This window comes from Panonychus citri, unplaced genomic scaffold, assembly GCF_014898815.1.
Source record: "Panonychus citri isolate SS breed McGregor unplaced genomic scaffold, ASM1489881v1 Contig00144, whole genome shotgun sequence".
Classification (NCBI taxonomy): domain Eukaryota; kingdom Metazoa; phylum Arthropoda; class Arachnida; order Trombidiformes; family Tetranychidae; genus Panonychus; species Panonychus citri.
In genome coordinates this window covers 363,525-386,079 of record NW_026515549.1, presented here as the reverse complement: position 1 = coordinate 386,079, position 22,555 = coordinate 363,525, and the positions used below count along the sequence as shown (strand labels likewise).

General features: G+C 32.6%; 2 protein-coding genes, 1 long non-coding RNA gene and 2 pseudogenes across 4 annotated transcripts; all 5 read right to left on the bottom strand.

Moving 5' to 3' along the window:
* Nucleotides 1-147: 147 nt before the first annotated feature.
* LOC128396521 (lysosomal acid glucosylceramidase-like) lies at nucleotides 148-2,750 on the bottom strand (annotated as a pseudogene).
* A 4,010-nt stretch (nucleotides 2,751-6,760) lies between these two features.
* LOC128396441 (uncharacterized) lies at nucleotides 6,761-8,165 on the bottom strand. 2 transcript variants are annotated; one of them, XR_008326795.1, is made up of 4 exons: nucleotides 8,105-8,138; nucleotides 7,543-7,890; nucleotides 7,366-7,479; nucleotides 6,761-7,280 (listed from the first exon to the last, which is right to left on the bottom strand). It is a non-coding gene; the product is annotated as an uncharacterized LOC128396441 (long non-coding RNA). The 2 variants fall into 2 exon arrangements; XR_008326794.1 differs by having other exon boundaries at nucleotides 7,543-8,165.
* On the bottom strand, nucleotides 8,164-9,537 carry LOC128396560 (leukocyte receptor cluster member 1 homolog). Its single transcript, XM_053357163.1, has 3 exons — nucleotides 9,341-9,537; nucleotides 8,679-9,280; nucleotides 8,164-8,520 (listed from the first exon to the last, which is right to left on the bottom strand). The coding sequence occupies exons 2-3, from the start codon at nucleotides 9,210-9,212 to the stop codon at nucleotides 8,164-8,166; spliced, it is 891 nt and encodes a 296-aa protein (XP_053213138.1). The 5' UTR covers nucleotides 9,213-9,280; nucleotides 9,341-9,537.
* A 584-nt stretch (nucleotides 9,538-10,121) lies between these two features.
* On the bottom strand, nucleotides 10,122-11,234 carry LOC128396440 (flavin reductase (NADPH)-like). The gene is made up of 4 exons (XM_053357026.1): nucleotides 11,094-11,234; nucleotides 10,733-10,984; nucleotides 10,515-10,646; nucleotides 10,122-10,453 (listed from the first exon to the last, which is right to left on the bottom strand). Exons 1-4 carry the CDS (start codon nucleotides 11,173-11,175, stop codon nucleotides 10,311-10,313), a joined length of 609 nt encoding a protein of 202 aa, XP_053213001.1. The 5' UTR covers nucleotides 11,176-11,234; the 3' UTR covers nucleotides 10,122-10,310.
* Nucleotides 11,147-14,237, bottom strand: LOC128396439 (lysosomal acid glucosylceramidase-like; annotated as a pseudogene).
* Between the last annotated feature and the right edge of the window lie 8,318 nt (nucleotides 14,238-22,555).

Here is a 22,555-nt window from a genome sequence, read left to right as displayed (position 1 = left end):
TGTGGAAACTTTTCCATCGAGATGATTAAGTAAACTGATCATCTGTTTGATGAAGCAATTAAACTTGAGAGGTTTTGATTATTTTCAATGAAAATTATTATTCTAATTCCGTTATTATGATTAAGGTGATAACCTTGATTGTAACAATTAAGGGAACAAAAATATATTTATTGACTACAATTAGATGTAAACATGAATATGATTTTAAATTGTTTGGACAGAATTGATTTCATACCAAACTTTTTACATTCGTATTTAAAAATTGTATTTTGATTGTTGATTAAATAGCGCTTTTATTTACAATGAAACCAAATTTTGATTAATCAATTATCGGGTATTTATAAATCAGTAAATTGTTAAGTGTTTTATGATTGATCAAAAAGGTTTCATGTTTGGTTGACACGTTGAACAATTAGGATTACAATTGTTTCATTTCGTGTCTTTTTTTGTTGATTAAGAAATCAGTTGATCATATTGATGAGAAATGGATGCTGATGATAATGATTAACTTAATTGTACGAAATATGGATGAAGAATACAGATCATTTTCAAAAGCGATTAAATCTTGACTTGAGTTACCATTTAGTCACTTAGGCGATGAGGTGATTTGATAGTAACAATTGACTTAGCGATTTAAGCAAGAACTCGAGGAGTGACCAACGTTTTGATTGAATGAGGGTCCATTCTAATTGGCACTGAAGCCTCAGCGAACTCATCAACAATTAAGTTAACGGGACTATCATTTGTATTTAGTATAACCATCACCATTTGATCGGCTGGATCAATGAAAGCCGCTGATAAGATGCCGGATGTATTTCCATACATTTCATGGTCGATATAAACTGATCCGGTTGGAATGAATTTTGAGAAGTGACCAAAAGAATAGAACATGGGATTACGATAGTATGTAGCCCGTTTAGCGTCAACTAAGATCAAACCATCAGTCCAGTTTTCGGCCCATGTTGGACCTCCTTTAGTATTTAGAACGAGATTCCAGTCTAACCAACCAGTTGACCACCTATGCAAGCCTTTGATTATATCGATGGCATAAGTTTCGGCTCGAGTCCAGTTACCAAGTTGAGCTAAATTGTGAAGAAGAGAAAATTGTAATCAGAAATGTGAACATTAAAAAGAAGTTGAATCGAGAGTGAAATTTACCTCTTTCGGCACTGAATCTTTCCCATCCTTCACAAGCTTCGGTCCCAAAAAGGAAATGGTTCTCGAAGTTATCATGAGCTCGTTCCAAGTTCTCGAAGAAATCTTCTTGTCCATGTCGATACCAATGGAAACCAATACCCGTCACGAAAGAAGCGGCCTCTTTATCACTAAGAACTGCTTCTGTATAATTGGGCATAAATTGTCGAGCCTCATCGTGAAGTAGTACATCTAATTTGTCTGTAGTGTAACCAGCATCTCGAAGAGTGGGTCCAAGGTCTAATTTGACGAAATCTCTCAACATCTCCGGTGTCATACCGAGACAATTAAAGAAAAAGTCTTCATTGATGATTGCGTTTGTAGGCTCATTTCCAGTGGTAATTGCCCAGAAATTAATTCCAGCCTTCTTGTAAGCTCAAGGAACCTGATAAGAGTAAAATATCACCATTAAAGTTAATGGAATTAAAAACAATTCAATCCACTTACTTGACATAGTATTTGGCCCATGCCTTGTAATATGGTCCACCGGGTACTCCTTTCAGGAAACCAGATCCTTTCACTTCCCCATTAGTTTTCATCCAAGCCGGAGGTGACCAAGCGCTGGCCAGAAGCTCAAGGCGACCTTCCTTCAACTCTAAGGCTCGTTTAATCATTGGAATCTATTAATATTTGGAATGAAAATAAAATAGTTTAATAAGTTGAAAAAGTTTTCGATTAGTAAGAAACTATTAGAATATCGGACTTACCTTCAATTGAATATCTTCAGGTTGAAGAGCGAAATAGTCGAGATTAAAATCACCATCATGATTATCGTCGTAGGTATAGATACGGTTTGAGAAGTCAGTTCCACCTATTGGAACTCTAGAAACAGAATAGTCGAGACCAGTTCGTGAGAAATAATCTACCATAATGTGGTCAGAAAGGTTCATCGGTAAATCGAGTAAATTGAAACCCGATGCATCGGTAAAAGCAGCACCGAAACCATGGATTGTTTGTCTTCGCTCCTCTGGAAGTAATCGAATTCGCAATAAGGATGGATCGATTTCTTCATAACCTTCTGTACTTCTCGGAAGATCTTTAGTTGATCTTACAGTTCGATGAAGACGATGTTCTGCTTGTGAAGATTCCCATTCGAAAATATAACCTTTAGGAGGTGGAGTTGCAGGTTCGATTGATCGACAATCAGTTAAATTACAAACACAAACAAAAGAATTTTGATCGAAATATTCTCGAACACAATTATCATCATCACCCAATACCAATGGAATCGATAATGTTATTGAGATGAAGATCGAAAGTATAATCTTATTGGTGAGTCGAAACATTTTCTTCGTTGTTGGTCAATTTCGATTTCTATTGAGAATAAAATAACAGTCAGAATGAAGTTCTAATTAAGATAATCACTTGATTAAAAAGTCGAAGATGATACAAATCAGTAGATGAAATAAAATACGAGAAAAATGATGGATGAAGATAATCACAGTCACAGACGAACCGATAAATTCATCAGAACAAGTTGGAATCACAACTCGATGTAAAGTTCAGTAGAGATGAGGATAAGTTTATATAGTGACAAAGGAAGAGTAGATCCATTTGAGAGAGAAAGATAAAGAGAGAAGAGAATAAAAAGAGGGAGTCAGTGAGAGAGAAAGGTAGGTGGGAAAAGAGAGTGAGAGAAGTGAGAGTAAAAGAAGGTGTAGTAAACTAAATTAGCGAAAAGTAGGAGAGAAAGATTTGATTATCGATATTATCATGCAACCCGATTGTTGACACACTCGATGATCAGAATTCATGAGCCAATGAAATGATGGAAACATTTTAAGCCCCGACAATTAACTGAGTCTATTGTGATGGGGGAGATGAGGGAGTTGGATGAATTCATGGAAAATGTAAATCCCCGCAATTTAATTGCTCTGGGTCACAATTAACACCATCATCATCATCATCGTTATGGTTTACCTGTTGATTGCATATTCCAACGTTCACTTGTCCACCACTCGAAAATTATTATCATTGTTATCAAATGTTTTGTTAGATTTTCATGTTCACAATTAATTTGATTTGATTTTTAAATTGATTGCAAACACCTTTGTAATTAACCTTGATGAGAAAATTTAATCACAACAATTTAGCCCAATCAATTTATGGACACTTAATTGTTGTCATTGTGATGTTTGTCTTTACCTGTTAATTTTCAACTCTTTTTTGTCTAAATTGTTGAATCTTTTAATAATCTTTTAAACTAATTAATATATCTTGGATTTAGATGATAAACTGATTAACAATTAAAGTGATTAATAGCCGATCACCTATCTACCTGAAGCAATTTGATTGTTAATCCTTAATTCAGTCACAATGAGCTGCTGTTTATTGATTGAATCAAATTCATTCAAAGTAAATTTCTTGCTTTCATCAACAATTAGAGTTAATTGTTTGAATGGATTTTTTTTTGTATGAGAAACAAAAACTTTGATTGTTGGTAAATTGTTGCTCAATTTTGATTTCTCACCAATCTACTTGAAGGAGGACCACAAACTCAATGACAATCAATGGTAAACAATTCAGACTGATTAACGTAACAATTTATATCGGAAAGTTTCTGGAAAAATTAACGATGACATAATGATTGTAATAATAATTAGCTAACTAAGATAGAAACTCAATTGGATTAACAATTAAGTACCGTAATTAATTTTGTATTGAACAAAATTTTCATGGTGAAAGTTTAACAAGTCAAACAATTAGACAAAATAACAAATATTCAACTGCCCCCTGATTATTTGATTGATCAACAATTAATCAATTGGCATTGATCAAGAAATTGTTCCTGATAACTTGAATTGAACTTTATCAATTAAATATTGATATTGTTAATCCAACAACGAGGATCAGATGATTAACAACAATTGAAGGTTACAAATTGAATTCAATGTTAATTAGCACATTGTTGATAACTTCCGTGATTAGTTAATTGATTGTCATCTAAAATTTACACTGATAGTGAATAATCAATGATCAACTTTAATTGTGATAAAGATGTTAATCAGTCAATTGTCTCAATGATTAGACTGCTAATTTTAATTAACTAATTGTATTTGCTAAATAAAAGTTTTCCCATTGATTGTTATCAATAACAGCAAAGATGAATGTAATTATGTTATAACAATTAAAAGATTAAAATTAATCAACGGCGATGACATTAATTAACATTAGATTAATTTTCTGGAATCTTCATCAGCAATTAAGCTGCCTAATCATAATGAATTAGCGATTCATGTTGATCATTTCCATTGGTACATCAGCAATTAAGAAATAATTAGAAAATAAATTGTTCAATCTTAAAACTATTAATAATTCCATAAAACTTTCTCAACAATTAATCAAAGATTAACTTAATCATCATGATCAGATAGGAGAAAATAATTTTCATATATTAATATTCATTTATCACCAAATTAGATTGAAAATTAAAGTTTAATTTAAACAGTGATTAGTTAATTTTGGATTGTTGCGGTTCTTTAATCATTTGGTTGAGTTTTTCCGTAGTTTAAATGATTCGCTGTGATTAACTGATTTATTTTAAGACTCTCATTTGGGTTAATAGATAAATACAATGGTCTAAATTGTGATATTTAATCATCGTGATCATTATGTAATTGTTACTATTTATTAACTTATTAAGATGCTGTCATTTCATCTCATGTAGTTAGTTAATTGTTGACAAGCTGATCTGATAATCAAGCGGACTATTTACTAACTACTCTTAGAGTTTTTCAAGTATCATCTCTAATTGTTATGATTAACTTGTCCATCTTGAGACAAAACTGATTAAGTTAAACAATCAACAAGAGTTAACTATCATTCTTGTTGCATGCGAACCCAATTAACTATTTACAATAAACTCCAATGGTCCTAACGGTATTTCAATCTAATTGCAACTCCTTTTTATGATAACAATCAAGTTAATCACTTCTTGATTCAGTTTGTTCCTAGTTAAAGGTTTCCACAATTTATTAATAGCAGCAATTAATTTCTAGTGTTTTATTTTAGGAATCAAGTAATCAACACATTGGCTCATTATACTTACCATCAATTTATAAATCAACCTGATTAACAATTAATAGTCAACCTAATTTGAAATCATTTTTTTACCTCGTCCAACAATTAGCTGATCAATTTATGATTAAATTGAGACTAATATGAAAATTATATTGTTACCATTTTTTAAATTATGTGCTAATTGATTAAAATTGGTTTGATTGTTGTTGTTTACTTTGGATTGGATTTTCAATTTAACCTCAATATTATTTTTTGGTTGATTGTAATTATTGTTACTTGATTAGAAACCTCCTTTAGCCTAATTGTTTGTGATTTAATTTATTGATTGCTCATCAATTTATTCATCACATTGGTTTGTTGATTAGATAAAAAGTTATTTCCTTGCGGGCAATTAAATAATCATGTTAATTGACAACTCGAAAAAAATACAACTTAATTACCATTTTGATCAACAATTAACAATGAGTAGTTAATGTGATTTCCAATGGTTTGCACTGAATCTATGATTAGTTCATGATAAATCATTAATTAAATTTGCTGCTCCTAATTGTGGTTAGACTGATTTTCAGCTAAATGATTAACACTTTCTGACCTTAACCCTGTTGTCAATGCTGTTAATTGTTGTTGTTTACTATTACAATTAGTTATTCAACCTAAAATCAACGTAATTATCAAATGGGAATTGAAAAAACCGGGAAGAACCAAATTAAATTGTTGATTGATGTACAAGGACGATAGTGACCTAGTGACTTTATCATCGACCTGCCCTTGTCCTCAATTGATTAATCACAATTAAATTACACATCAAGTTCAATTAATTAACCAGCCAATTTAATAGCACGAGAGTCTAATTTTCAATGAAAATTTACCTTTACTCATGCTGATCATTGAACACCAAACAAATCGACATCAGTCATATGACTGTATGATTAGTACCTTAATTGTTATCACTTAGTTACGTTGTTGGTTAATTGTAATCAACATTTCGTTGCCATTTGCTTCAATATTATCAGTAGGTTAATGATTGTATCCAAATTGTAACTTGATTTTCAATAATAGGAAAAACAAGTTTACAATTGTAATTTGATTGTGAATGTTAGATAATCACTATGGTCAATACATTATCGTAATTGTCCAAATTGTTAATTGGTTGATTGAATCAACAGAATAATTTTTTTTTCTAAAGACGTAAATGTGATTAATGAAAAGTTTTAATCGTTTACCTAAATTAAAACATTTGAAACATTATGAAACAATTTAAGACACAAAAGTAACTTTAACTGCCGTAATCAATTGTGATCGTAATTAAAATTTTTTAATGATTAATTAACATTTTGATGCGTCTCTGTAATTATATCCATTGAATAATAGAACTAAAAACTAATTATAATGGTGCTAATTAGTTGAATATTAATTAAAGTGTTAAACGTATAACAGTTAATAATAATTTCCTTGTTTGAGTGAAAATTTCACGAAAAAAATGACAATCAAATCAACTTCACTTCAATTTCCTTCCTCGAATATGATTAAATATAAAAGCAAATGATTAATGATTAATCAATAGAAAATCAGTTGATTATTTTGAATTAGTTATTTACAATCAATAAGTAAATAAAATCAACATCCTTTGGTAACTAATATCAGGATTTGATTTAATGAGTGGATATTAAATTGTTTGTTAACTGTCCGAATCAAATGTACAAAATTGCAACAACAATTTGATAGATTAGATAATCAAACTAAAGGGGAAAAAATAAATCAGTTGATAATTAACCATTTCTTAGAAGTTGATTAACGTTGATTTAGTTGATTATCTCAAGTGAGTTATTTTTATCAATCCTCAGAGTCTTTAGATTTCTCAAGATCGAAGGCACTGATTATTGATTTAATTTTTTTCTTATTCTTGCTCTTGTAAATTGTTCTGATTGATGATATTTCGGGTTCCGAATCACTAATTGAAATAATTGATTTTAAGGATGGAAACGATTTCACTCCGATATTGATTGAGTCCGATTTGAATTTCTTAGGCGATAGTAACATCCTTTTGGGTTGAACTTTAATAGATTCTGAAACAATTAAAAATGAATTGAAATAAATTAAACACAATGTAATCAAATTAATGATTTCTAATTAACTATTATAACTAATTACCTTTTGATTTTTTGAGTTCGACTTTAGGTTTATTCTTGATGACATTAACAGCTTGTAGTACAGTTTTCGCTTGATATTTTAGTTTGGGTTCCTCTTGAACGGTAATCGCTACAACTGAAATTAGATTTGTATTAGATTGTTGATTAGAAATTAGAATTGAATTAATCGTGGATTTACCTGGAGCAGCTGAAAGAGTGTCGACTGAAACACTGTGACCTGAACTTCCGCTTGCTAGGCTTCCACAGCCTCGAAATACTTTGGATGAATCTTCGTTAGTTAACAAATTAGCCGGTTGAACTTGTGTTAATGATTTGGGCCTTTGATTATTTCTGTAAAAAGTGAACAAATTGTTTAATCAATCGACGATTTTAATCAGTAATTATTAACCTGTGGATCTTGGCTTGGTTCGTGCAAAACTACATAACAGTAATAATACACTCGTTAAACTTGCCATTCCGATTATTGGGTATAAATGTAACCAATCATTAAGAAGCATTTTGATTAATAGTTTGACAATTATTTCATCTTCTTGTAATCAATTAGGATCAACAGAAATAATGATGAAATAATAATATTTCAATTAACTTATGGATTGAAACTGATTGAAATAAGTTGATGAAAAATGATTTTTAGCTTTAAATGGATTCTAGTTTTTGTAGAATCGCTAATGTTTAGTTGTGTCTTAATTGTAAAAGGAGAGGAAAATCAAATTAAGGTTATAGTTATTGCAGATTCTTACAGTGATTGATTGATTGATTTGCTTTCTCCACATTCGAGTCCATTTTTCGTGAGCTGAGGCTAATTTATTAACTGTTTTGAATGAGTTACTTTGTTCAGTTTTATCGATTTATTCAACAATAAATTGGTTCGTTCTCTCTCTAACTTTTCTCTATGTAAACGTTCAGCTCTCAGAGCTTCGAGTTTAGCCCGTTTTTCAATCTCTTCATTGTCGTCGGAAGATGAACTTTCATCGGAAAAAGATGAGTCCGATTCTGATTGAGGTGAAGATCGTGATTTTTTAGATGATCTTTTTTGTCGACTCTTATGTTTCTTATGTTTGCTTCTCTTTGACTTTTTTTCCTTCTTGATTTTCCGCTGGGGTGTTACTACTTCTTCTTTGACCTTAGTACTGACCATTGGAGTAAATGGAATAACCTGAAAGAAATTATGCATTAAAAGGTTAATCAAAGTTAATTAATCTATTTACGGATGAAACTGGAGATGTAATGAGTTGAACTGGATTCAATTTAGTAATAGTTTTTTAATTGTGAGATGGAACTAACGATCGTGGGCTAGTTGATTAAAATACTTACTTTAGGTGGAGGTATGGATGACTTTTCCTTAGCTTTCTTCATTGCTGCTAAGTGTTTTTCGATACCAATTAAAGGGTCGTGTTTAAGGAGGCTCTTTGGTTTATCTGATCTCGAGGTCGAAGGATCATCTTCTTTAATGTTCATTCGTGTGTTATGATCTAACAGGTACCATGGATTGTCCTCATCACATCCTTGACCGAGGTAAGTCAAAATTCCAACTTTTTTCTCCCAATCCTCTTTATCCTTTTTCACTTCTTTTTCATGGTCAATATTCTGTCGATCTTCTCCAACTGCTGAAGGCTCTTTTCCATCCAAAATGGCCGCGATCGTAGAAATAGTAGCATCATCATTAGTCGATGAATTACCTGAACGGGCTTTGGCTCTTAGAAGATTAACTCTGGCCTCACTTTCAGCGGTTAATTTCCTCTTCTCTTTGGCTTCTTCTTCTTCTCTTGCTTTTTTCTCCGCTGCTCTGACCTTGGCGATATTATTCTTATTCCGAACATGCCAACTTTTATGGTGTAAGATATTCATTTAGAAAATATTTAGAGTCAAACAAATCAAAACACAACCAATCAAGTCACAAATTAGCTCATTGAAACCTAAAGAAAAAAACAAAAGCCAATTTGAATGAAGAAACAGTCGACGAGCACAAAACTTACCTTAGTCTAAGGTTAATAAATTATCGAAAGATCAAGCCCAAAATTATGACACTTAGCAATTAAAGCAAGTACAATTTAAATCAAAGACTCAAAAATAATAAGACAGAAATGTAAACACTAATCATAAGGAAGGTATTTGTGCTGCTATCTGGTTATCTTTTTGGAAAGTCGATCTTTTTAAATTAAAATTGATTATTGAAGTTTTGCTAATTAAATCAAATAATTTAATTGTCTAATATTTTGTACGTAGTAGAATGAACGGACTAGTAACTAGTTGATGAACTGAAATTTTCGCAAGTTATTGCATCGAAATTCGTCACAATTAAACCGATAAATTGCTCATCTTTTCATTCGTGATCCAATTACCTTGTACCGAGAGAAAATTGACCAAGATGATGAAAAGGAAATGGATCATTTCGAGAATATTCAATCGACTAATTGGCAAACAATGAGATTCAAACCCCCACCACCATCGGCTCCTGGAATCGGGTGGAGGGTTGAATTTCGTCCAATGGAAGTTCAAATAACAGAATTAAAAAAGTATTGTTTTCTTTTTGAGGAAATTTTGAGTAGCTTGAGTTTAACCTTAATGTCTTGATTTCTTCTAATCCAGGCAATTATTTCGTGACCTCTAAACACCATGACTTCAAATACCTTTAAGGTAATAAAATAAACGGGTAAGATGCTAGTAGAGGGACTGAACTCACTTTCTAGTGAGGAATAAATATTTTCGCAAGTTATCAAAACCAAATTCATCGCAATTAAACCGATTGAGTAAAAATTTTGTCAGAATTTTGAAAAATTTAATCAATTCAGTAAATATTGGATCCTGTTCCAAGAGAATGAGAAATTTATCAACCGATTTAATCGGTTGATTATTTTGAAATTATTCCATTTAGGTGATTTATCCATTGCGATCTCTTAATGGTTATACTAAAATCCAGAAGAAGAATTAAAGATCTTCTTGGTTTTAATAACCAATTCCAACTTTAGTATTAAGCCAATCGTTGGTCAACAAAACACTGACCAGAGCATCGCCGAGATCAAATTTAGAAATGACCGCTCCAACTCGTTCTTCCTTTTTAAGTACGTACTGTTTATCACTTGGATTATCTAAATCGATTAATGAGAAATTAGTGTTTCCATTCAATTCAATAAGTTTGATTAAACTCACTATCAATATGAGGTGGACAGAGTACAACCCAATCGAGTCCAGAATTTTTCAGATAATCCAACATTTTCAAATGATCTCCATGAACATTTCTCATGGTGGGAGGAATTTTCTCAGGTTCCCAATAAAGAAAAGCTTTATAAAAATATAACAGAAAATCAGAGAAAAAAGAAACAAATACATTACATTTACACTTAACTCCATGTGATTAATGAACTTACATGAGAGACAAGCTGAGACTCGATTGACACCATGATTTTTCATCGAGTCAATAATGTTCTTGGTTCCATCGGACATAATAGTCGAAGGTCCTAAATCATTTCGTGTTCCCAAAACAATGACCACACCATCTTGACCTGCAATCGCTTTGTCAACATCAGAGGGATTGGTAACATCACCAGAGATCACTTGAGACACTTTGAGGTCACCAGATAATTTACTTGGATCACGGACAAAAGCGGTCACTTCCAAGCCTGGAAAATCACGTTGCAAGTAAAGGTCAAAATCAAAATAACAAAATAAAACAATTAAATCAAATCACTTTAAAAAAAAACAATCAAACAAAAGGAGAAAACAACAAACCCTTTTCAATGGCTTTCGCTACTGTTGCTAATCCGGTGTTTCCAGTAGCTCCAAAGATGACGATCTTTCTGATTGGTGACATTTTAGAAACACACAGTTCAATAGATAATTGACTCTATCGGAAATCAGAATTTAATTAACTGTAGAATTATTCAATTCAAAATGGAAGCCCAGAAGTTGAATGATAAAAAGAATGAGAATCAAATTGATCAACTGAATGTCCTTGAGAGAAAACAAGTTTACCAACAAAGGAATAGACATTCAACAAGCTTCCATTTGATTCACAGAAAAAGGGAAAGGGATCGATAGAGAAACAAAAAATTCTTGTTGTCTTGATGCTGTCGGTGTTGTGGTTAAAGCTCATGATGGTTTGGTGAAAGATCATCTTGGTGTTTGGGAAATATAAATGTTCATGTAATGGTTTTAATGTTGTATTGTGATTCCTTGAAGAGTGAAAAAAACACAAAGAAAGAAAAAAACGATTAATAAAATTCACAGACATAAAAACTGATTATTGAGAAAATGCGAATAAATTGTAACTTGTGTATTAAAATGTAAAAAGTGTAAGAAGTTAATTGAGAAAAGGTGAGAACCTCCACCTTGGTAAACATGAATATGATTTTAAATTGTTTGGAAGAATTGATTTCATACCAAACTTTTTTATATTCGTATTTAAAAATTGTGTTATTTTGATAAATAAATAGTTTTTTATTTACAATGAAACCAAATTTTGATATATCAATTATCGGGTATTTATAAAGCAGTAAATTGTTAAGTGTTTTATGATTGATCAAAAAGGTTTGGTTCAAATCATGGATGAAGAATACAGATCGTTTTCAAAAGCGATTAAATCTTGACTTGAGTTACCATTTAGTCACTTAGGCGATGAGGTGATTTGATAGTAACAATTGACTTAGCGAACTTGGACTTAGAAGTTGTAAGAAGGAACTCGCGGAGTGACCAACGTTTTGATTGAATGAGGGTCCATTCTGATTGGTACTGTAGCCTCAGCGAACTCATCAACAATTAAGTTAACGGGATTGTCATTTGTGTTTAGTATAACCATCACCATTTGATCGGCTGGATCAATGAAAGCCGCTGATAAGATGCCGGTTGTACAGCCATACATTTCATGGTCGATATAAACTGATCCGGTTGGAATGAATTTCGAGAAGTGACCAAAAGAATAGAACATGGGATTACGATAGTATGTAGCCCGTTTAGCGTCGACTAAGATCAAACCATCAGTCCAGTTTTCGGCCCATGTTGGACCTCCTTTAGTATTTAGAACGAGATTCCAGTCTAACCAATTGTTGACCTATGCAAGCCTTTGATTATATCGATGGCATAAGTTTCGGCTCAGTCCAGTTACCAAGTTGAGCTAAATTATGAAGGAGAGAAATTGTAATCAAGTGTGAACATTAAAAGAATCGAGTGAAATTTACCTCTTTCGGCACTGAATCTTTCATATCCTTCACAAGCTTCTGTCCCGAAAAGGAAATGGTTCTCGAAGTTATAATGAGCTCGTTCCAAGTTCTCGAAGAAATCTTCTTGTCCATTTCGATACCAATGGAAACCAATACCCGTCACGAAAGAAGCGGCCTCTCTATCACTAAGAACTGCTTCTGTATAATTAGGCAGAAATTCTCGAATCTCATCATGAAGTAGCACATCTAATTTGTCTGTAGTGTAACCAGCATCTCGAAGAGTGGGTCCAAGGTCTAATTTGACGAAATCTCTCAACATCTTCGGTGTCATACCGAGACAATTAAAGAAAAAGTCTTCATTGCGGATTGCGTTTGTAGGCTCATTTCCAGTGGTAATTGCCCAGAAATTAATTCCAGCCTTCTTGTAAGCTTCAAGGAACCTGATAAGAGTAAAATATCACCATTAAAGTTAATGGAATAAAAAAACAATTCAATCCACTTACTTGACATAGTATTTGGCCCATGCCTATGTGTCCTGGTACTCCTTTCAGAAACCAGATCCTTTCACTTCCCCATTAGTTTTCATCCAAGCCGGAGGTGACCAAGCGCTGGCCAGAAGCTCAAGGCGACCTTCTTTCAACTCTAAGGCTCGTTTAATCATTGGAATCTATTAATATTTGGAATGAAAATAAAATTGTTTAATAAATTGAAAAAGTTTTCGATTAGTAAGAAACTATTAGAATATCGAACTTACCTTCAATTGAATATCTTCAGGTTGAAGAGCGAAATAGTCGAGATTAAAATCACCATCATGATTATCGTCGTAGGTATAGATACGGTTTGAGAAGTCAGTTCCACCAATTGGAACTCTAGAAACAGAATAGTCGAGACCAGTTCGTGAGAAATAATCTACCATAATGTGGTCAGCCAGTTTCATCGGTAAATCGAGTAAATTGAAACCCGATGCATCGGTAAAAGCAGCACCGAAACCATGGATTGTTTGTCTTCGCTCCTCTGGAAGTAATCGAATTCGCAATAAGGATGGCCCGATTTCTTCATAACCTTCTGTACTTCTCGGAAGATCTTTAGTTGATCTTACAGTTCGATGGAGACGATGCTCTGCCTGTGAAGATTCCCATTCGAAAATATAACCTTTAGGAGGTGGAGTTGCAGGTTCGATTGATCGACAATCAGTTAAACTACAAACACAAACAAAAGAATTTTGATCGAAATATTCTCGAACGCAATCATCATCATCTCCCAATACCAATGGAATCGATAATGTTATTGAGATGAAGATCGAAAGTATAATCTTATTGGTGAGTCGAAACATTTTCTTCGTTGTTGGTCAATCTCGATTTCTATTGAGAATAAAATAACAGTCAGAATGAAGTTCGTATTAAGATAATCACTTAACTAAAAAGTCGAAGATGATACAAATCAGTAGATGAAATAAAATACGAGAAAAATGATGGATGAAGATAATCACAGTCACAGACGAACCGATAAATTCATCAGAACAAGTTGGAATCACAACTCGATGTAAAGTTCAGTAGAGATGAGGATAAGTTCATATTGTGACAAAGGAAAAGTAGATCCATTTGAGAGAGAAGAGAATAAAAAAGAGGGAGTCAGTGAGAGAGAAAGGTAGGCGGGAAAAGAGAGTGAGAAAAGTGAGAGTAAATGAAGGTGTAGGAAACATAATTAGCGAAAAGTAGGAAAGAGAAAGATTTGATTATGAAATGTTTGTTTTTATTTGTTGGTTTTCAACTCTTTTTTAGTCTTAACTGTTTAATCCTTTAATAATCTTTTGAACTGATTAATATACCTTGGATTTAAACGATAAACTGATTAATAATCAAATTGATTAATTATCGATCGCTCATCTACCTGAAGCAATTTGATGGTTGATCGTCAATTCAGTCCCTGCTGTCTATTGGTTGAATCAAATTCACTCAAAGTAATTTTTTGGTTTTCTCAGTAACTTTCGCCGAGTTCTCAACTAATTAGTCGAGTTCCCATTTGGTTTCGTCAATCCGACAGAGGGCAGAGTTTTTTTCAATTAGTTCTCAGTGAGTTTCGCAGATTCTCAAATCATTTAGTCAAGTTCTCGATACAATTAGTCAATTCGCTTTTACATTGAGTAGAAAATTAAACTTTTTGATTAAAATTCATTTTTTAATTTTTTCTTTGAATTTTTATTGCTCAAGACTTGATCAGTTTTCGATTCTTCTTATCCCTTTTCTTAGATCTTTTTGCCATTTTCAAATGTGAATCGTATTCGAAAATTGATCAAAACTCAACAATAATAACATAAAAATTTGAGCAATTATTCAATGAAAATTTAAAGAAAAAATTAAAAAATGAATTATAATCAAAAAGTTTAATTTTCTACTCAATGTCAAATCTACTTGAAGGAGGACCAGAAACTCAATGACAATCAATGGTAAACAATTCAGACTGATTAACGTAACAATTTATATCGGAAAGTTTCTGGAAAAATTAACGATGACATAATGATTGTAATAATAATTAACTAACTAAGATAGGAACTCAATTGGATTAACAATTAAGTACCATAATTAATTTTGTATTGAACAAAAATTTTCATGGTGAAAGTTTAACAAGTCAAACAATTAGACAAAATAACAAATATTCAACTGTGTTGGTTTAATTGAGATCTTCACATTGACACAATTTAACTAAATTAGTAATAATTTACTCTTCTCACAATCGCGGTGAGGATTCAGCAGTTAAACGCGCAGTCAAAACAAAAATGAGTAAGGTAACTTATCGGTGGTGTTGTCAGTAACTTAGTGTGTAAATTTATTGTAAAGAGTTTCGTTTAAATAGAGAAAAGAAAAGATGTCCAAAATTGGTCACTTTCGTGTTATTGGTCGACTCATAATTAGTGGCAGTTGAAGTGACCTGGAAGCGATCAATGGACTCAGGATTATCAAGCTCATTAAGGACAATAAAAATAAAGAAGAAAAGAAGGATTAACTCGGGACGAAGAGGTTGGAGCACAAAGAGAAGCGAGAATTGGATGGTCGCAATGGACGAGGCAAGGAGGACAAGTGACCATCATATGGATACCATTCAAAGGATTACAATGGAGCTTAAACAATTATAATCAAGATGAGAAGAGTGAAAAGCCAGGGAAAGAGATGAAAAGATGAAAAGATGAAATTGGTAAATTAAGGTAATTGGTCCAAACGTTTGTGTCCATATCTCAGTAAGTAATTTACTTAGAGTTTTAATTTATATATATTTAGATTGCTTAATCAAGGTCTTTCTAATGATATATAACTTTCGTGTGAATATAAACTAATTCACTAAAATTAGTGTCGGTCCCAATGGTTCACTTGGACCAGAAAAATGGGTAAAAAATTAATGTTTTTAGTTAATTGCTGCTCAACCAATTTACCGATTAATTTGGTTTATATATTAATCGAACCTACTAAACAAGACCTTTGATTTAGTATAAAACAATCTAACTGTTAATTGTTGTTAATCAAAAAGTTGACCGATTTCAATGAATCTCAATGTTAACTCTATGGGGAAAACCAGATATGTTGTTGTTGTTTCCCAATGGGACTAAAGTTGTAGTCGCGGCTTCTTTAGTAGTAGAATCATGAACTGAACTCGAGCTAATGATTGATTCAAACCAACACCTTCCCTTGCTCCAATCTCGGGTTAATCAATATTAAGGTAATTACAACATTTTCTTAATGACGGTGAACAAAGTGGTTTAGTAAACATATCGGCAGGTTGTTTCTCTGTTGGAATGAACTGAACATCAATCTGATTCTTTTCTTGATGATCTCTGATGAAATGGTAACGAACTTCAATGTGCTTAGTTCGTTTGTGAAAAACACTATTTTTTGATAATTTGATTGCTCCTTGATTATCACTCATAATTTTCGTTGGTAACTTGATTGACACTTTTAAATCTTTTAATAGTTGTTGATACCATAAAGTGTCTTTAGTACAATCAGCAATTGCCATATATTCGGCTTCAGTAGTTGACAGAGCGACACTTTTCTGTAACTTCGATGACCATGAAACTGGTGAATCTCCTAAAGTGACCACAAATCCAGAGGTAGACTTTCTTGAGATTAAATCTCCTGCATGATCGGCATCACAATAACCAATTAATTGTAAATTTTCAGGTGCAGATGAGTAGGTAATGCCAATATCGATTGTACCTTTGAGAAATCGAAATATTCGTTTCACTGATTTCCAATGTTGTTCATTGTAACAACAATTGAATTGTGATGATTTGTTTACTTGATAAGTAATATCAGGTCGACTGATTATTGAAAGGTAAAGTAGAGCACCAACAGCTTCTTGATATGGATATTTCGTATCGGGAGGTTCAGGTGATGAAATTAATTTAACATTGGTGTCTCCGGGTGTCAACACAGGTTTACACTCTTCCATTTTGAATCGTTTAAGAAGCTCTTTGATAAATGTTGATTGTTTAATTTTGATTGTTGACCTGTCAGGGCTTTGATAAATTTCCATACCAACAAACACTTCTGGTTGGTGGACTTTAACTTGAAATTTTCTTTTCAGATCATTGATTAGTTGATTCATTTGTTGTGGATTTTCACTTGCAATCAATCCATCGTCAACATAAATAACACAAACAGTTAATCCATTGTTGAAATTGACGAAAATACATTGATCAGCTTGTGATTGTTGATAACCATGATCGGTGAAAAATTGAACAACTTTTTCATTCCATCGCCGGGGAGATTGTTTCAAGCCATAAAGGCCTTTCTTCAATAATAATACACGATCTGTACCATCTTCTAATCCTGGTGGTTGTTCCATGAAGATTTCTTCCTTTAGTTCACCATATAAAAAGGCAGTTTTAATATCAAATTGCATCAAGTGCATTCGACGAGCTGAACTGATGGCCAATATCGCACGGATGGAATCGTATCTCGCAACTGGACTAAAGGTCTCAAAGTAATCGATTCAGACTTTAGGAATAACCTTGGCAACTAATCTTGCCTTGTACCTGTTGATTGAACCATCGGTGTTTCTTTTAATCTTGAAAATCCAGCGACAAGAAATCAATCGTTTTCCTGGTGGTAACTTGGTAAGAACGTAAGTATTATTTTCTTTAATTGATTTCATTTCTTCCGCGATTGCTTTCATCCAATTATCTTTATTTTCACTATTAACAGCTTCTTCATAGGTTAATGGTTCACAATTGGTCACGATCGCCTGGAAAATAATAGCGTTAATTGAGGAGGACCAATCAACTGATTCGGGAGGATTATCAATTATTTCTGTGGTATCACTTGCAGCATCATCAAAATCATCATCAAAATTTTGATTATCATCATCTTTAACCAAATTTTTTAGATTTTCTTCATCATCCACATCTTCTTCATCATTTACTTGGTTAATTGCTTTCTCTGCATCACAATCAGTTTCATTAAATTTAATATTCGTTGTGATGAAGATGCGACCAGTAATTGGATCGTAAACACGATAATTGTTAATTGTTTTGGAATAACCAACAAAGATCACTTTCTTTGCTTTCGGATCAAATTTCTTCCGTCCAATATCAGGAATTTTGGAGTAACAAACACAACCAAAGACCTTTAAATGTGAGTATCTTGGTTTTTCCTTTGTAAACAGTTCCAATGGAGTCATTTCAGTTTGACCTTTACCTGGAATTAAATTCAATACATACACAGCGGTGTTCATAGCTTCTGCCCATAGAAATTCAGGTAAGTTACTGTTTAACATCATTGTTCGCGCTAATTCAGAAATTGTTCTATTTTCTCTTTCAATTCGTCCATTTTGTTGAGGGACATAAGGGGCACTCAATTCGTGATTAATATTTTTATTCTTAAGCAAATCAGTTACTCTAGAGTCAATGAATTCTTTTCCATTATCGGATCTCAGGATTTTCACTTTATTTCCTGTTAATTTCTCAGCTTCGTTTATGAATTTATCTAAATTCTCAAAAGTATCCGATTTAAATTTTTGAAAGTAAATTGATCGATAAGAACTTGATTCATCTTTGATTACCAGTGCATATTTGTTACCATTGATTGAAGGCTTAGGCATTGGACCCTGTAGGTCACAATGAATTGCTTCACCTACTTCGACTTTTCGAGTAGGAACTGTTTTAAAGCTTCTCGAGCACATTTTGCCTTTCACACATCCTTCACAAAAGAAATTTTCTGGTTCATAATCAATTCTAATTTTAGGTAACAATCCATCTCTTGACATTTTGATTATTTTATGGACATTAATGTGAGCTAATCTTTTGTGCCATTCACTTAAAGTAGCACCTTTAGTAACAAGAGCAAATTTATCGTTCAATTTTCTTGGTCTGATCATCAATTTAAATGAGTTTCCTATTTTATTCGCGACAATTACTTTTCTATTGCTCTCAATGTGATAAATTTCGGTGGTCAATGATGTTGACTTGAGGCCATAGCCTTTGGCAACAGTTTGAGCCCATGAGAAAAGGTTGAAATCGCCCAACTGAGGGACAAATAAAACATTGGTCAATCGACATTGTAACCAATTTGTACCATTGTAACACTCAACTAAAATGTCACCTTTCGCTATTGCTTCAATCTTTTTACCATCTCCAATTGTAAGTAAAATTGGTTCATTTAATTGTTGAAAATTTGAGAAACAATTAACATCACTGGTGAGATGATAACTAGCACCAGTATCTAATAACCACTGAGTTTGTTTTGATTCATTTTCATTCACTGCTAAACTGTTTCTGTTGTTGAAGCGATTGTTGAAGTTTCGGTTGTTATTGAAGCGATTGTTTTTACCTTGGTAATTTTTATTATTGAAATTAACTTGATTGTTATTATTTTGCTGTTGATTATGATTATTTTGATTATTGAAATTGCCCTTTGACCTGCATTGATTAGCTAAATGACCTTTACGATTACATTTAAAACATCGTTTATTACTTTTATTGAATTGTTTAAAATTGTTACCTTTACTAATCAAAGCTTCACCTTGTTTGTTTTCTTGATTGGTTTCTTTTTGTTTCTCGACAATTAATAATTGTGATTTTAAGTCATCTAACTTCAAATTGTAACCTGAAATCATTGCTAATTGAGTAGTTTCACGAAAAGATTGGAAAGTCAAAGGTAAGTCAGAAAGTATCTTAACGATCAATTCATCTTCATCAATTTTCATTCCTAAGTCACTCATTTGTTTAACAACAGAATCTAATTCGGACAGATAACTAACCACCGTGTGAGATGTAGTGAACTTAAGGTTGGTCAACTTACTTCTGATATTCCATTTATTTGTTGTTGTCCGTTGTTCTTTATGGTTAACTATTTTTGTGTACATCTCGAATGATGTTGAACAATTGATGATAAGATCAGCATTCGTTTTGTTTAATGAATTGAATATTATCGTTCCAGCAAGAGCATCACTTGCTTCCCAATCAAGTATTTCTTTATTTCTTCGGTTGACTGCAGCAGCGGTTGGAGGTCCAGACTCATCGGCCTCAAGTGGAAGTGGACACGGCTGTTGACCATTGGCGATTCTCCACACATACTTGGCCTTTAAAGCGCAAGCGATAAACGTTTTCCATTGTAAATAGTTGTCGGTCGAAAGTTTCAAACTGTTGGAATCGGAGGTTTCCATGTTGATGAAAAAAGTTCAATGGTAATTCAAATTTTGATTAAGTCAAACACTAATTGACACTCAGTCAAACACAAAATTGACACTCAGTCAAACAAAATTGACACACAGTCAAACACACACAAATTGACAAAATTGACACACAGTCAATCACAGTTACTTACAGTCAATTGGAAGATGCTGGCCCATAACCTGTTGGTTTAATTGAGATCTTCACATTGACACAATTTAACTAAATTAGTAATAATTTACTCTTCTCACAATCATGGTGAGGATTCAGCAGTTAAACGCGCAGTCAAAACAAAAATGAGTAAGGTAACTTATCGGTGGTGTTGTCAGTAACAGTGTGTAAATTTATTGTAAAGAGTTTCGTTTAAATAGAAGAAAGAAAATGTCCAAATTGGTCACTTTCGTGTTGTTGGTCGACTCATAATTGGTGGCAGTTGGTGACCTGGGCGATCAATGGACTCAGGATTATCAAGCTCATTAGGACAATAAAAATAAAGAAGAAAGAAGATTAACTCGGAGACGAAGAGGTTTGGAGCACAAAGAGAAGCGAGAGAATTGGATGGTCGCAATGGACGAGGCAAGGAGGACAAGTGACCATCATATGGATACTCATTCAAAGGATTACAATTAAGGGCTTAAACAATTATAATCAAGATGAGAAGGTGAAAAGCCAAGGAAAAGATGAAAAGATGAAAAGATGAAATTGTAAATTAAGGTAATTGGTCCAAACGTTTGTGTCCATATCTCGGTAAGTAATTTACTTAGGTTTTAATTTATATATATTAGATTAAGCTAATCAAGGTCTTTCTAATGATATATAACTTTCGTGTGAATATAAACTAATTCACTAAAATTAGTGTCGGTCCCAATGGTTCACTTGGACCAGAAAAATGGGTAAAAAATTAATGTTTTTAGTTAATTGCTGCTCAACCAATTTACCGATTAATTTGGTTTATATATTAATCGAACCTACTAAACAAGACCTTTGATTTAGTATAAAACAATCTAACTGTTAATTGTTGTTAATCAAAAAGTTGACCGATTTCAATGAATCTCAATGTTAACTCTATGGGGAAAACCAGATATGTTGTTGTTTGTTTCCAATGGGACTAAAGTTGTAGTCGCGGCTTCTTTAGTAGTAGAATCATTTAGTATAAAACAATCTAACTGTTAATTGTTGTTAATCAAAAAGTTGACCGATTTCAATGAATCTCAATGTTAACTCTATGGGGAAAACCAGATATGTTGTTGTTGTTTCCCAATGGGACTAAAGTTGTAGTCGCGGCTTCTTTAGTAGTAGAATCATGAACTGAACTCGAGCTAATGATTGATTCAAACCAACAAACTGCCCCCTGATTAATTGATTGATCAACAATTAATCCATTATTGTTAATTCAACAACGAGATCAGATGATTAACAACAATTGAAGGTTACAAATTGAATTAAATGTTAATTAGAACAATTTTTCGTTGGTTCCGTTTTCATTGATAGAGATAATTTTTAGATTTCTAGATCGCAGCGATCAATTTGAGAGATTTTCTATTGAAATTAGATGAGAAATAAAAAAGTTATATCAGACCGAATTTAACATGTGGGTCTATGGAAAATGCCGAGTTTTGGCCTTCAATCTCATTCGAATTAGGGTCGACACCACGAAAACGGAGCCAACGAAAAATGTTGAACCGTTCATTTCATTTTTAATCAATCAGCGCTAATTTAACCAACTTAAGCTATTCTAAATTTTACAAATTTTAACCAGATGATTGCGATCAAAGTTAAGAATAAATTGTGGAAATTTGGTTCAATTTGGTTAAGTATTAGTGCCACAATTAAATATAATTGTTGTAACGATTATATTGACTGGCAGTGTAACTTCCGTGATTAGTTAATTGATTGTCATTTAAAATTTATACTGATAGTGAATAATCAATTATTAACTTTAATTGCGGCAAACATGTTAATCAGTCAATTGTCTAAATGATTAGATTGCTAATTCTAATTAACTTGTATTTTCTAAATACAGTCCTCGGCAAAGTTTAAGGACAACAATCAATTGATTATAACTCGAGTTCTAATTGAGATAAATCGATAATTTTTTCAGAATGTAACAGAAATTGAAGGTAGTTACGAAAATGAATAGAAAAATTTTTTAAATAATTTTCATTAATTAATTATTTAACTAATTATTAACATTGCATAGCGATCAACTCGTCAAGAGTTTAAAGACGAAGAGCTTTTTGGCCAAAGAGTCAATTTTATTTTTTGGATATTCCCTTAATTGTTTAAGGTTATGCATTAGATTTTTGTTGATTTTTTTCCTCTTGAGACAACCTTATCCTGTTGACTTCCATTGCTGAATCAAAAATTAATAC